At 49.1% G+C, this 15,290-nt stretch overlaps 1 protein-coding gene across 1 annotated transcript in view; it reads right to left on the reverse strand.

The window, feature by feature from the left end:
* Nucleotides 1-585: 585 nt before the first annotated feature.
* The window catches only part of AATF (apoptosis antagonizing transcription factor), a 38,960-nt gene continuing 24,255 nt past the window's right edge, over nt 586-15,290 (reverse strand). The window contains exons 9-12 of the mRNA XM_026047990.1: nt 12,420-12,487; nt 10,380-10,460; nt 8,173-8,244; nt 586-916 (exon numbers count right to left, since the gene is read on the reverse strand). Coding sequence (XP_025903775.1) covers nt 853-916; nt 8,173-8,244; nt 10,380-10,460; nt 12,420-12,487 — 285 coding nt within the window. The 3' untranslated portion in view covers nt 586-852. The remainder of the gene's footprint in view (nt 917-8,172; nt 8,245-10,379; nt 10,461-12,419; nt 12,488-15,290) is intronic.

Consider the following 15,290-nt stretch of genomic DNA (forward strand, 5'->3'; position numbering starts at 1 on the left):
TGTGTGTGTGTGTGTGTGTGTGTGTGTGTGTGTGTGTGTGTGCGTGCGTGTGTGTATTTGTGTGTGTGTCCGTCCGTCCGTCGTCCGTCCATCCGTCCTCCCATGGAGCCTGTCACTGTGTGTGAGCGAGACACCCTCGGTCCCCGCTTGCCCGCTCCGGCGGCCGCATGGATCACAGGAGCCTCCTTAGTTTAAAACCAGTTTAATTAGGTCGCAGTTCACGCCCAGTGGCGCCGCGGCTGCCCGCGTGGTCCCCAGCATCACCCCCTGGTCACATGTCCCGGGCTCACGTTATTTACGCCAGGAAACCCCCGTTTGTGATTGATCCCAGCAGGGTGACACACTCTCCCCGCGGGCGCTCATTCCCAGCTCTGCCCTTGGGCTCCGCGCCCGGGTCCCAGCGGCCGCAGGGGGTGGCGGTGGCCGGGCCGGACCCTGTCACCATGAGCAGCAGGGCTGCAGGATCGATGGGAGCCGGGAACGGCACCAGCTTCATCGGCTCCCTGCGGGATGAGCCCCGACGGGGCCCGATGTCACCGATGTCCCTGTGCGTGGCGGTGGCTGCTGCGGCCAGCACCTTCGCTCTGTTTTAAGGCTACACTAATTATGTAAATGACATGCAAATCCTCTCGAGGCAGTGAGGACAGAGTCAGACGCTGCAGAGATGCAGCCCGCAGCCCCACAGATTAAAACCCTCCAGGGTTTCTTGCAGGGGCGCCCGTGGGGCCGGTGCTCCCCGTGCAGCAGCTCGCAGCCCACGGGCAGGAACGCGAGGAGAAGCGCTGGGAATGGGAGCTCACGGGCGCTGGGAATGGGACGCAGCCCCGCCGGGGCCGCGTCCTCCGCGCGGCTCTAGCTCTGCTCCTGCTCCTCAGCACGCGCCAGCTTCCCAAACAGCGACCGATAAAGCTCTGTCCTGCGGGAGGAGAAGAGAGCGGGACAAGTTACACGTCAAGGTCAGGCTGGGGCTGCACCAAAACCGCCCGCTCCTTCCAGTGAAAAGGCCTTGTGTAATTAGAAATGCATTCAAAACCTTCATTAATAAATACAGGCAAAGGGGAGAACCTGCAACAGATCAAGCCCGCGCAGTACAGAAATATGTAAATAGTCCAGCGTGGCTGGACAGCCGATCTCTAGAGCACGAGGGGTTCTGTAAGTCTGCCCTTTACACACAGGCTCCGCAAGTAAGGAAACAAGAGTGACTCTTTTAATGGGATGTATGAGACCGCAGAGCCATAAGGAAGATTCCATCAGCCGGCCTACGTGGGACATAATTTAGTTTTCATACTTTTTTTGAACTTGATGGTACTTGAAAAGCAAAGCCAATGACCCAGCAAGGAGCTGTCAAGCAAGAGCATGCGTGCAGCAGGCCCGATAAGAGCCGCAAGTTCCTCTTAAAAAAAAAAAAAAAAAAAAAAAGCAAAGTTGGTTAGTGTTATTTATCTTAAAAATCAAAGTAACATGAGAAGAGAGCTGGAGGAAAGGAGAGGGTGTTTTAATAACGATGTAGTTCTGGAAAGGACGGCGGCAGCGCTGGGGAGGGCAAAGCAGCGGTTTGCGGAGCCGGGCGCGCGGGCGCCTCGCGGCTCCGGCCCCGCGCGGGGCGCTCGGCCGCCCCGGCTCTGTGGGGCAGACACTGGGGTGGGAAACGCTCCCAGACCCCAAACGGAGCCCACGGCCACGTCCCCCCGTTGCCGCCCCTGGGCCGCCGTTCTGCAGCATCTCCCCGCGGCAGCGTTTACCCATGCAGAGAGCAAAACTCATCAATCCTCCAGGTTTAACCTTGTCTCTGTTCCAATTCACCAGGGTAAGTGTGGATTTTAATACTTTCAGCCCCCTTAAGGCGATGCATAATGAACTCAGATTTTGGTTAAAAACATAAAATTCCTCCCCGCCACCCCCCGCACTAACTGTCAGCGCGGAGGCCGCGCGCGCGCGAGCGGTGCCGACCTGCGCCGGTAATTAACGGCACCGGCGGCGCGCGGAGCAGGTCAGCACCGGGGTCCTCCTTGAATTAAAATTTAACTTACCCTTTATTGCAACCTACAAAAGCAAGTAATGAGCACTAACATTTTTATTTCTTTTAAACTGTCATTTAGGCTGTAGAGGGGATAATTACCTATTTCCACCGTAGTAAGGTTTTATCACCCTTAGTGAGGCATTTTCTAATTTAATATTTTTACTATATTATCATAAAACCTGTTTCTGGAAAAAATGATCAGGAAGCACACAGCCATTTGCCATAAAACATGTGTGTGAGGCCCTGGCTTCATTATTTATGTCCCTCTCGCGGGCCGGGAGGCGCCGGGGCGGGAGGGCTCTGCCTGGACACCCCTTTCCTTCAGTGCCGTCACGCCCCGAGCGTGCAGCCCACGTGCTGTAGGGTGAAATCCCCCAGCAGAGAGCCCCGCGTGCCGATCAGCAGCCCAAGGCTTCATAAATACATAAAGCAGCCCTATATAAACCCCGGGAGCAGCGAGCGCTCCCCGGGCTCCGTCCACACTGCTCTCTGCAATTACACTCCCGTGTTTCCTTTGCACAGGTTCGGCTCCGGTTTGGTACAAGAACACCGTTACGGGGGGCTGCTTTGCAGGAGGGTTTTCTTGGCGTGTAGGGCAGGGGGAACTGCTGGGCTTGGCGCTTACAAAAATACCCAGTGACAAATTTCTCTGCCTTTTCCCAGGTACCTTCTCCTTCCTCCCCACTGCAGGCCGAAAAGGGAAAGAAGAAACAAAAAAGGATCATTTCGAGTAAGCCCCAAGCAGTACTGAAATAACCACATCGGCCTCATTCCTAGCGACACGTCCCTTTGGGAGCCAGAATTTTTAATTCACCAGAATCAGAGAAAGGTCCATCCCTGTTGAGCACCCACGGAGAAGGGGAACAGGGAAAACACAGAGCTCCTAGTGAAAGAGATGCTGGGCCAGAGGGTAAATAATTTGCTTGGAAAACTTTCTGTCCATATCCTAAGAAATCTACTACCCAGCACTGTGAAATTCAGCTTAGAGGATCCCTAATAAATAGAAAAAAAAAACGGAATAAACTGGAGTGTTTCACGTCTGGTTCCCGCAAGAGACACAAGTGCCCCTGCAGGCGCCGCGCGGCCGGCGGTCCCGCGAGGTGGCACTGTGTCCCGTGTGTCCCGTGTGTCCCGTGTGTCCCGCTGTGTCCCGTGTGTCCCGCTGTGTCCCGCTGTGTCCCGCTGTGTCCCGCGTGTCCCGCTGTGTCCCGCGTGTCCCGCTGTGTCCCGNCTGTGTCCCGCTGTGTCCCGCGTGTCCCGCTGTGTCCCGCGTGTCCCGCTGTGTCCCGCTGTGTCCCGCGTGTCCCGCTGTGTCCCGCTGTGTCCCGCGTGTCCCACGTGTCCCGCTGTGTCCCACGTGTCCCGCTGTGTCCCACGTGTCCCGCTGTGTCCCGCTGTGTCCCGCTGTGTCCCGCGTGTCCCAGCGTGTCCCGCGTGTCCCAGCGTGTCCCGCGTGTCCCGCGTGTCCCGCTGTGTCCCACTCCTGGCTGGCTCTAAATCACAGGGCTGACGCGTGCCCTCGGGCTGGTCTCGCAGGGCCACGCACAGGATTTACAAGCGCCGCAGGGAGCCGGTTCCTGCCCTGAACAAAGGGACTGCAGAGGACGGAGCCGGGATCGGGGCAGCAGCGGCCGCGTCCCCGGGGACCTGCGGCCCCTGCAGACGGACGAGACCCGCGCTTCAAACGTGCCCTCAGTGTCACCGGTGCTGCACACCTCCCCGTAAATCAGCACGCACGCCGCAGCCGCCCGGCTGCAGCAGCGCGAGCAGCGCGGGCCTCCCTCGCTCTGGCCCCGCTCGGCTCTCGGCACCTTCCCCATCTCCACCGCGGTTCTGCAGCACGGTCCCCTAGCTCAGCACCATCAGCTCCACGGCTCAAAGCAGGGGCTGGGCAAGCACGGAGGGCGGCACAGGGCCCGTGTCTCCATCTCCAAGGGGCTCCATCTCCAACGTGCTCCAAGCAGCGCGCCCGCTCCGCACCTTCGCAGCCCGGCGACCATTCCCCTCCTTCACAGCGTGACTGCTTTATAACAGATTTGATGCAGGGGAAGACAAATTGTCTCACGAGGGAAGAACGACAAATCATCTCACAGATCTTAACAGGTTATTTTTTTTCCCCCTTTGAAAGGGAAATTTCCCTAACAGCAGCATCCGTCTCCTTAGGAGGGATGTCGAACGCCCCACGTTGGGATGCGATGACTCCAGCCCATCGGCCTGAGCTGGGTCACGTACAGCTCGGGACTGCTGGCTTCAAAGCAGGAGAAACCTCCTTGGACCACCACCTTCCCCAAGGATGGCTGAAAGCCATGGGAATCTTGACTGCACCTACAGGAACAGACTTCCCAGGATAAGCCCAAGTCCACGGGCTCATCCAGCTGTTCCCAAAAGCAGCACTTTGTTTCCTGGAGCAACTTTTCCCTCAGTGGACAGTCCTGGATTGACAAGCCCAGAGCCCAAATTCCTCCATTAATCTAGTCTCATGGTGTTTTAATACCCAAAGTACAAAGTGAGCTAAGTTTAAGGCGAGTATCTCCCCAACTTCCATTATTATTTTTTTTATGTTAAACTCTTATGTCATATAAGAAAATTAATCCTTTAATACCAGGATTTCCTTCTCCGTACCCCGCTCTGCTTGCAGTAAGACTCCCAGCGACAAAGCAGCGGCGCTAAGTCCAAGAGCTGCAACGCTGATGGGGAAAATACCCAACATGCTGGCTGAATCCAGGAGAAACGCTCTAATCCAGCCTTCGCTGGCAGCTGGATAAGCTGTGTCTTAACTGAGCTTCCAGCAGGCCCTATTCTGATGGTGCAAGAAGTGTCATCCCACTCCAGGCAAACGAGCCATCTCTGTGATCCCAGCTGCTCCAAGGAAGAGGCCGGCTTGCTATCCAGTGACAAACACAAAAGCACAATGGCTAGAGGTTGAAGAGGAGCAAGGGGCAGCTCCCTCAGCCCCGGGAAAGGCACCTGCACCGCCGTGTGACACCGCACGGTCTGTCCCGGTGCCATCACGGCCATCACCTTCCCTCTAGTTGGGCTCTAAGGGGAGCAAACCCCGCCGCGGATGAGGAGCCGCTTGCTGGGTGAGGAAGCGCCCATGCCCATGGCAGCAGCCCCCGGGCGAGCTCCGCCGCGCGCCGCGGTCACCAGCCTGGCAACGCGCCCCAGCGCGGCGCTCTAATCCTCCCCACCACGAGGCCAGGTCCGCGCCGCGAGTTACGGTCATTCGGCAAGCTGATGAGAAACAGAGCGAGCCTCTAATAAAAGAGGCACGAGAGCCCTTAGTGACGCTGTTAAAAGGTAGCGCCAGTTAAAGCATCGCTGCTGTTCCAGCTGATTAGACCGCTGTGGCATACTCGGGCAGTCTGGTCTCACCTGTCAGACTAACCCGAGCTGCTGTGGGGACAGAGGTGTCTGGACCAAACACCTGTGTCCTCAAGGAACATCTCTCCTAAGAGTGACCCGTCTTCCCGAGCTGAAAAAGTGGTTTTTCTCAAAGGTAGCAGCAACCTGATATGACACCTTTTTCTTCAAGGGTCTGCACGGAGTTTCTGTTCTACAAACACAGGGGCTGAGCTTTGCCCAGGACAAACACAGTGCTGTGATGTGAAGAGCTCTGCGTCAGAGCTGACAGAGACTGCAGCAAAACCAAAAGCCACACACAGTTCTTCCCAGAAGCACAGGCTTTACGTGCCCAAACTTGGCTGCTTATAGGATTGTAATGATTATAATGTGCTCAGATACTGGAGTAACGGGATCAATAAAGCACCTTTGATCACGCAGGTGGAAAAAATATATTTCAAGGGAACGCCAAATTATGGCACCAACATGATGTCCCCTCAAACCAAAGCAAATCGTGATCAGAGAAAGATCAATCCTGGATCTAATCCTGGATAATTCCCACCTGAGACAGCTCCTCTCTTGTGGATAACCACTACAGCACAGCCACTTCCAACTTCTGCCTTCACGTTCCTTGTCTCAGGGCAGGTCCATTTACATAGCAGTGACCTTGGACTGATTAAAAAAAAAAACTCAGCCCAAGAGTACTATAAATGTATTTAAGTCCATAAACATACATCCCAGGATAACCATAAAAATCACCTTGCAGTGTATGTTTTAAAATACTACCAAAGAGGGGTTAAAACAGAGAAGAGCTGGAGGCCACCGGTGTCCCACACATTACAACATAATATATGTGAGCACGGGGTTAAACAGCCATGCCCATGCGTAGGGTGCATGAAAAACTGGCAAGTGGAAGATTAATTGCCTGCACAAACGCTATTATTCCAAGCGGCAGCAGGAGTAAGGAAGAAGGTGGCAGTGATGTTGACAAAGGCCCTGTTGTGGGTGTTGTTCTGCTCCAGCTCGGGCTGCAGCACGGTCGCTGAGGGGCTGCTCATCCCTGTCTCTATCCAGCGCCCAGGCTGCTCCTCGGGGGCTTTTGCTCTTTGTTTCCTCAGCCAGCAGGAGCAGCGAGGGAAAGCTGTGTGTGCCAAATCCCTGGCATCTGGGCATCGCCCGCCGTGCCAGCACTGCACAGGGACCTTCCAGGGGACCATCCTTACCTCTGCTTCAAGGCACAGGCAGAATAGTGCAGGATGGCCTAACTGCACAGGGCCCCGAGGCCTCGAACACCACTGCACTGCTCCATCCAGGTGCCAGTTCTGCTCAAAAACCCAATCTTGGCAGAACAGGTTGGGTTTGTCGGCAGCATCCAACCCTCAGGCACGCTGGCTGGGCTGCAAACACGTTACCCGACAGCGTCATCCTAGAAGGTTAAACCACCGTGAGGCAGCAGGACACTTAAATGCCATTAATGAACAGCATGTTGGGTCTGCAAAGCGGCTAATAAACTTCACGCAGGAACTAAGTTCCCGCAGTCAGACAAGAGGCGGCAGCAGCTGCTGCCACGCTGCTGCACCAAGGAGGTGTAAAGCCAGGTAATAACCTGTTCCTGGTGCAGAAACCCCCGGAGACATTTCCAGGGAAACAGATGTCAAACACACGGTCCCCACCACGGCGGTGGCTATGTCGACAGCGTAACAGACGTAGGGTCCTGTTAGCTCTAACGGCTTCTGAGACCCACTGCAGTGCGTGGCGGGGATCCTGGGATGATCCAAACAGCCACAAACGCACATCTAACCGCACACTGCCAAAGGCATTTAGGTCCCTCTCTTCCTATGATCCAGGCAAGGATGGGGAGCGAACTTTGTACGGCTGGAATCTCCCTCTGCATTGCCAGCACATTTCTTCTTGTCCCAAGAGGATCTAGATCATATTCGGAAATTAGAGCATTTTCCCCATCAAAAATAAAAAGAAAAAAACGATTATGAGAAAGAGCACTCCTGTGATGAAACAGCAAGGTCCTGCTGTGGATGCCAAATGCGTTAGTGCCTGCTTCCTGAAGAACCCTTACCCACAACCGCAGAAGTGCACTAGGCAGCAGTGTAGGAGCAGCAGGGACTTGCTCGGCATTTTCCAAGCAGATGAATGACGTCTCTCTCACTTTCACACAGCACAAACATGTTCACAACCCAGGGGAAAGATGTTTCTCAAGCCTTCCACATCCATTCACTGGAAAGAAATATACTACCTCCTTCCCACAAAAAGCTGAGCATTTGGAGATTTAGGTTAGGAATGTCACGCAAAGAAATACAGGTTTATACAGGGAATATTATCTAGCAACTATGCATATAGCTGCGCTGAAAATTCCTTATTAATTTACAAGTTAAGGCATTACAGTATTCTAAGAAAATTCTTTATTAATAGAAATAAATGCAAGTGATGTTTAGTCTTGAGTGAATCTTAATTATTTCAGTTATTAGCTGAATTAAGATAACAGATAGTAAATAGAACCGTAAATGCTTGAGATTTCCAATTCAAAAACTATTTCAAAACCAGAAGAATTTTAAAGCAGGAATCAAAATGCACATATCAAGATTTATGAAAACTCCTCGTTCAGTGTCACAGTAATTACAGAGTGAAAGCTCAGCTAGACTGCCTGGACAGATGTGACCAAGACACCCAGGCTATGATGCCAGTGACAAATGGTTAACTGATAAGAAGAAATGGAGAGGGCGACAGACTGAAGAACAGGTCAATATCATGCTGTCATGAAGCCATTTGAGAAACATAATTAATCTATTACTCACCTGGCGTCATCATTCATTGTACAGTGGTCAATAGGTGCCATGAAGCTCACCAGCTTGCTATGGACATGGTACCTGAATAATGCAGGAAATAAGCAGGCGGCACATTACTAACTATTAATGAAAAGGAAATGTTGCTGCTCAAATAGAAATGTAAGAGTGTCTGAAATGCAAAGTACTGGCTTTCCTGGTGGCTGGTATCTAATGACTCACTAGTTGCAGATGGCAGTGTCTCCTCTCTTCCCTCCTCCTCCTTTCGTACAACACGCTTAGCAGAGTAATCAGATGATAGGACGTGCTGAATAGCTGACTAACAAGCAAGTCCTTGACTCACAGCCAGGCAGAGGATGTGCAGCATGCAGGAACTGCATGCGAGCACATAAACACAACCCCGGAGGGCCCGCACTGGGAGCCAGGGACGGAGCAGCTCTGCAGCCGGCTGCTCCTTCAGCCGGGGCCTCCGCTTCCCACCCCGGGCTGGGAACTTACAGACAGTGGTTTGAATAGCTTATATTCTAGCACCTCCCAGATACATGATTTAATACTGAAAAATTCAGACTGAGAAGCTGGCTTCAGACCTTGTGTTGAAGGGTGCAAGACCCCAAACCAATGGCTTCTGGTGTACAACACCATGCTGGCTGTCTAAAATGTTTTATCCAAGGTGCTGGTACTTTTAGAGTCTTACAAAGGGCACACAAAAGGATTCATAAGCATTTGCCTAGAAACACCTTTCCACTCTGTCATCCCCATAGTCCCCTTGGTTTGCTTATATGGGAATTTTTCCTGGAGGGGATTTTTAGCTCACAAGAACCTATTTTTAGCCAGTTCTGCAGGTCCACCCTTACACAGGGGTCCTTCAGTTTTCCAGGACCTCAAAGAGCTTTACCAAAATAAAAAAATAAAAAAATAAAAAAATAAAATAAAAAATAAAAAAATAAAAAAATAAAAAAATAATAAAATAATAAAATAATAAAATAATAAAATAATAAAATAATAAATAAAAAATAAAAAATAAAAAATGAAAAATAAAAAATAAAAAAAATAAAAAAAAATAAAATAAAAAAATAAAAAAATAAAACCCAAACAAAAAAACCCACTCAGCAGTGCAGCCCTCATTTTAGAGCGTGAAAAACAAGAAAAGGCAGTGATCCATAGAACCGTTCTGGAAAGATGCTGGAGCTTAACTGCAGGTTGATCCAAAACACAGCCACTGACACATTTCTCTTTTATTGGCATTTTCCCTGAGGGGGTCAGTGCAACTTTTATTTAGAAAAGAAAAACCGGTGCCCGAGATGTAAGAGGCGACTGACACGGGGAGATAGCAGCTCTCCCAGGGATGCTGGCGCGCGCAGATTGCGCGCGGCGCGAGGCTGCCCCATTATTCCTCGAGGTTTACGAGTCTGACTCAGTTGTGTGATGTTGTCAGTAGTTTTGACTGAATCATGAATATATCCAATTATGTGTGATGCTGACAGAAAAGAATATTGATAGTCAATAATTATAGGCTTTTCAGGCCAACAAAGTAGCTCTTCCCTCTTTTAATAAATTATCTTATGACATCTATCTTAAAAATTGCTATGCCAGGCCTGACCCAGACTGACTCCACTGACTTTCTATCAGATGCCATCTAAACTCACGATTTATAGTTTACTCACAAAAGGATGGTTAATGTTGCGGATTTTTCAGGAAGCGGAGCGGCTTTTCAGCATGCCTCCCTGCCACAAACACCTCCTCCACTACAAATCATGCAGTCACGCTAAACTCAGGGAGACTAATGCATCTGCTCTGCAAAGGGGGGGAAATTCCTCTCCATGTTGCTCCTCTTGCCACACTAAAGCGTGGACAACTCTTCCAACCGAAATACAGTGGGAGCCATCAACCCAAATTAGCGACCCAGGAGGCAGAATGGGAAATGCAGGGGAGCTAAATTAAGCTGTGATGGGATTCATAAAAGCATCTGAAGATTACACATCAAATTCCAGTCCGTGGGAAACAGACACCTACCTCACTTGAGTATTTCTGTAGTATTTCCTGGGGCTGCTCTCCACATTTTAGGTAGTTAAACATACATTGCACAAGTGCCGTTTATGGGCTTCCTGGCAAAAGGCAGGAATACTACCAGTGCACCCCAGCACAAGCACAAGGCAGTCAGATTTTATCTTCCAAAACCCCACACTTTTGGATATATTCCGGTGCAAACTGTCACCCACCGTATTTTCCTTCCTTTGCTGGCTTTTCTGTCCACTTTCTTCTTTATTTTGCTTCGTAACTTCTGGATGGCCAGCCACTGTCTAAGAAAGCAAAGGCATAGCTAAGTGACAGTTAAAACAAGCACACAAATATGCATTAAGCACATTGGGGTACAACTTCTACCTATTACAGTTACAAAAGTGAAGGAGAAGGAGCACCTCAGGAAAGCAGGAATGGAGCTGCAAAAGCCTGCGGTGCTGCTTCTCTCCAAGAACATGGAATTTCAGCAACAGGCACCTTCGCTCGCTCCAGCCACAAAGGGAAACACAGACCAGAGCAGCTGATGCCAATGAAGGGATCACTAGTCACCAAGAATATTCTGTGTGCAGGGAAACCCACAGAGGACACGAGCTTGGCTCCATTTTTATCCATTTTGATTACTGATATTTTTCAAGAATCTTTAGAATTAAGAAGGAAATCTTTACCAAATATAAATGCTAAAATCTGTAAAATCGTCTCTAAAGGTATTGCCTTTTCTGTTTCAGCACTGATTATTAGAATGGCTTGTATTTTGCATATAGAAAGCCCATAACAGAACAGATGGTCTGCCAGATCTTAAACTGATTCCTTAAGTGAGATAGGTTATTCTAACTTCATGAACAGAATTACTGTGACGCAGGAGATGCTCTGAATTTATTTCCTCGCTCCGTTTTTCAAAGCATATTGAAAATTACAAGCAAGTATTTCTCTCCACCACCTCTGACTATTAAACCTGGCAAATCTCAGCAAGAAGCCCTATAGAATGCTCCATCTATTACTGTGCAAAGCTGAAAAAAAAAAGAAAGCAATAAACAATTTCAGAAAGTGCTGTCTGATCCCTACCTGCACCTAGAAAGAAACTCTACTTCTCAAACAGAAAACTTCATCAAGCCAACAGAGTTTCAGCTGGGGAAAACTTCTGCTAGTTATAAATATATTTATGAAAATGAGCATCATCTTACCTGATTTATAAAATGAAAACCTAACATCAGGGAAAAAAATCTAGCAAAATCCAATTACTGCAATCTTAATATAATCATAATTACTGTAATCTATTTTATTGTAAAGTCAGATAAATGTACAATGTAATCACCACTTAAATGTAATTTTGCCTATATCATGTAAAATTATAGTGAATAGCTTTCCGTAATATTCCAGACATACAGAAAATAAATTTGACACACTGCACTAAAATTTGGGTAATATTTTAAAAGAATAAAAGTTATTTCACCAACACTAAAATTTCCTAAAGCATTTTCTCCCCTTGCCCATGCACAGACCCATAGCACGTTTTCAGTGCAGAGCCTTATTCCAGCATTTTCAGCCTTCCTTTGCCTTCATGCCTTTCTAAATAATGGCCCACAGCTATTTAAATGTATCCTGCTCTCTAAGTGGTATTTGGAATATTTTTAAATTTCTAATCATAGAATTAAAGTGAGAAATAAGAGTTTTCCTGCACAGAATCATATTTTACTTTTGGCACAAAGAAAACATTCCCCGATGCTGTTTTAATAGTATTTCTATGTTTTCTTGCAGCAGGGAGAAGGCATAGACAGGAATTGTTTTAAACTGATCTCACTACAGGTCACTCCCCTCATGCACTGACAAATCAGCTCATAATGCTAAAATCCCAAATTTTAGCAGCAGTTGGTCACTTTAGCTGGTCCCTCCTTGCTAAAGTAGGGTAAAAGCTCCTTGTAGTGTCCAGACTCTGGGGAACTCAGATTCTGGCAGCACAATCCATAACTAGGGAGTATGGTATAGAGAACGACTTACTTCATTAATGGCATATTACTTTAATCAGTTGCTTGGCAGTTTATTACTCAGATGTTCTCTCCAGAGACATTCACAATTTTGGCTTATAGAAGGAATCTGGCTTATAGAAGGAACAGGAGCTGTGCACTTCTGGATGGAGGCACAATGCTAGGGTGAAGCTGGTGATCATAGAACCATTATGGTCAGGAAAGACCTTCGAGGCCATCAAGTCCAACCACAGACGTTGCAGATGACTTCCAACTTACCTGCCCATTGCGACCTGATCGTTGGGGTCCAGTGAGCTTGTTTTACGTTCAATAAGTTCTCGAAGGAGCTAGAAGAAGAAGAAAATAATCTTATTTAAAAGTAAAGAGCAACTTCATGGATTTCTCAAAAGACTTAGGAAACTAGCTGCCAGATTCCCAATCAGTGGGCTACAGTTTTAGAAACTTCCTTGAAACCCCCAAGGCAAGAACCAAAGGCCTTTAAAGATTCTCTCTTCACAAAGAGGTTCTCCTAGGGACAACATGAGTGACAAGAGCAGAGCCAAAGGCTCCAGAAAGGTCCAACCAACAAGGCTACAAGTGCCAAGTGCTGCAGGTTGTCCGCCCCTTACACAACAGCCCCTGCAGACCATGCGGCTGGAGCATAACATCGAAGGTTGCCTGGAAGAGTTAAAACCCAAGTTAATTTTGGATGGATAGGGGAACAGCGCCGCGCTCCCTTCCATGCCGTTTATACAGGTGACATTTCGCACAACGTCATGCGTGATCTAAAAGGCTACACAGAGCCAGCAGCGCTGTGGTCCGGGCACCCTCCGTGGCGAAAGCAAAGACAGGACCTAAAAAGCACAGAAAAGGCAGCTCAAGGAGACCACGGTGGTCCCCAAGGCCACCCCGCTCTCACCTACCTGGGAGAAACGAGGGCACCCTGCGCTCCCCAGCTCCAAGGACCTGCCTGGAGAACAGGCATGCACCCCCAAGGGCAATGTCATAAAAGCAGAGAGGTAGCACTTTTATTTAAGGATAAAAAAGGCATAGTAAAGACTCAATTAACAAAGAAAATCTTTACACCTGTGCACAACTTTCCCCTCCTTCAAGGCATATATCATACTGAAGGAGAAAAACACAATTAAAACTTTCCTATGTCTCTTGCCCCCTCACATACATCCCCGATTTGTTTATTTTTGGCGATTATTACTACAGCAATTACATTTAAGAATTCAGGAACAGAGGCCACTGGTTTATTATCACTAGCAAAGAGCAAGCTATTTCTCTGCCCCGTTTATCTGATTGATTCCCAACATCTTTCTGGCACACAATCTATCAGTTTATCTCTCCCACTTCATCACAGTCACTTCTGGCAGCCAAATACAAGATCCAAATCCAGTGTTACACAGACATACGACACAGTAAACCTGTGTAACGCGGCGACTCGGCAAACAGCTGCCCCTAAGGCTCGGTAGAAATGGGATCTAGGTTTCTAGTCAATATTCTGTCAAAAGCAAGGTGGGAGGGAGAGGTTTGACAGCAGCAAGAAACGGTGCTGCTAAGTTTTAGCTCCTTGCCCCCGTACCGGCGGCAGGGCACAGTTACGGTCTTACCTTGCCGCTCTGGTGCCTCAGCTAGATCACGAGCACCACGGCATCCAGGATGTACTTGGCCAAACGCCCAGGGAAACACCTTTCTCCCTATTACAGCACCCCGGCCAGCTGGAGAGCTCTGCTCTGTCATCCAGACAAAACTCCCACAGAACCAAGCAACGGGACGTTTTCAGCAGAGCTTGTTCTTCCTCGTGGTTCACCAAATCCAGAGACTGGTAGACCACAGAGTGCCACCAAGACCTTGTGTCTGCCCTGGCTAGAGCAAGGTGTGCTCATCAGGGCAGGTTCCTACTGCTGTACGAGGGAGGTGGGCAGGACACGCTCCTTCCGACAAGGCAGCGTTCTGCGTGGTGGTTGCAAAGGAACTGAAGTGTGTGCCACTCAGTGAACCAAAGTGGGGCCCTGCTGTTTGCTGGGGCTCCTCTCCTCCACGTACAGGAGATCCTCTCACCAGACTGGGCTAACTAAGCGGCCACCAGCGGAGCAGCCTGCGGCCGAGGCGGCCACCGCTGCGCTGGCCTTGGCGAAACGCTCCTCCAACGCAGCGGCCATGGCAAGGGGACAGCAAAAGAGGGGGAAGGAGACAAAGGCAAGGAGAAAACAAAATTTTAAAAAAGCAGGGAAAAGAGGGAAATTAGGAAACAGAAATAAAAGCTGCAAAGCATCTTATTACATCTAAGTAGTGTACATCTTAAAGCTGAAGTTATAAATCATGCTAACAATGGTTACTGAAATAAAAGTGAATGTAGCCAGAGGCCACCACTGAAAAAGTCAGTCCAGACCTGCCTCGCTGCCTTTGGTCTTTAAGGATTTGATTAGTTTTTCCGCTTTCTAGTTCACAGCCCTGCATTCAGCCCATGCTCCAGAGCCAGCAAGGGCTCAGGATACAGAATGAATGATAAATTCATTTACTGAGTAAAATAACAGTGTTTTCTCAGCACAAGACTTAAAACACTTCCTGGGCTGCAATATTTCATTAAGCTTGGTGATTTTGGTTAAAATTTATTAGTCAAAACAGAAAACTCTCATCAGACCCCATATATTCCATTAAGAGTGATATATGGTGTCTCCCACTGTCTAATTATTAACTAGGAAGTGTAAGTAAATCACTATCAGCATTAAGCTCTGATGTGTGAAGACACAGTTTGGGTTAGGCAATTTCAGCATCAAAATGCCTGGATTTGAAGCATATTTTTTGCTCTTCCTCTTTCACCTCCTCCCATCTTCCCTGCGCTTCCCAGACGTGACCTCGGCCTCCGGGAAGCAAGAGCAAGTGCCAACAGCCCCACGGAAAGCTGCAAGCAGAATATGCTACATGCAAAGCCCACGAAAGGCAATGAAAGAGCAATACACACAGGCCAGCAAAAGAACCTGGAAATGTTCCTGCTCCCCTCCGTGTTTTGGGCACACTTCCTGCAAATGGAAAATATTTCACAGTGCAGGAGAACGTACAACCTGCAACTGCAAGCAGAAGAGCAAGGCAAGGCACAGAGAGTGTGTCCAAAGGCTGGGGGAGCTTCGGAAGCAGCAAGTG

This window comes from Nothoprocta perdicaria, unplaced genomic scaffold (genome assembly GCF_003342845.1).
Source record: "Nothoprocta perdicaria isolate Ctin4 unplaced genomic scaffold, notPer1 scaffold_50, whole genome shotgun sequence".
Classification (NCBI taxonomy): domain Eukaryota; kingdom Metazoa; phylum Chordata; class Aves; order Tinamiformes; family Tinamidae; genus Nothoprocta; species Nothoprocta perdicaria.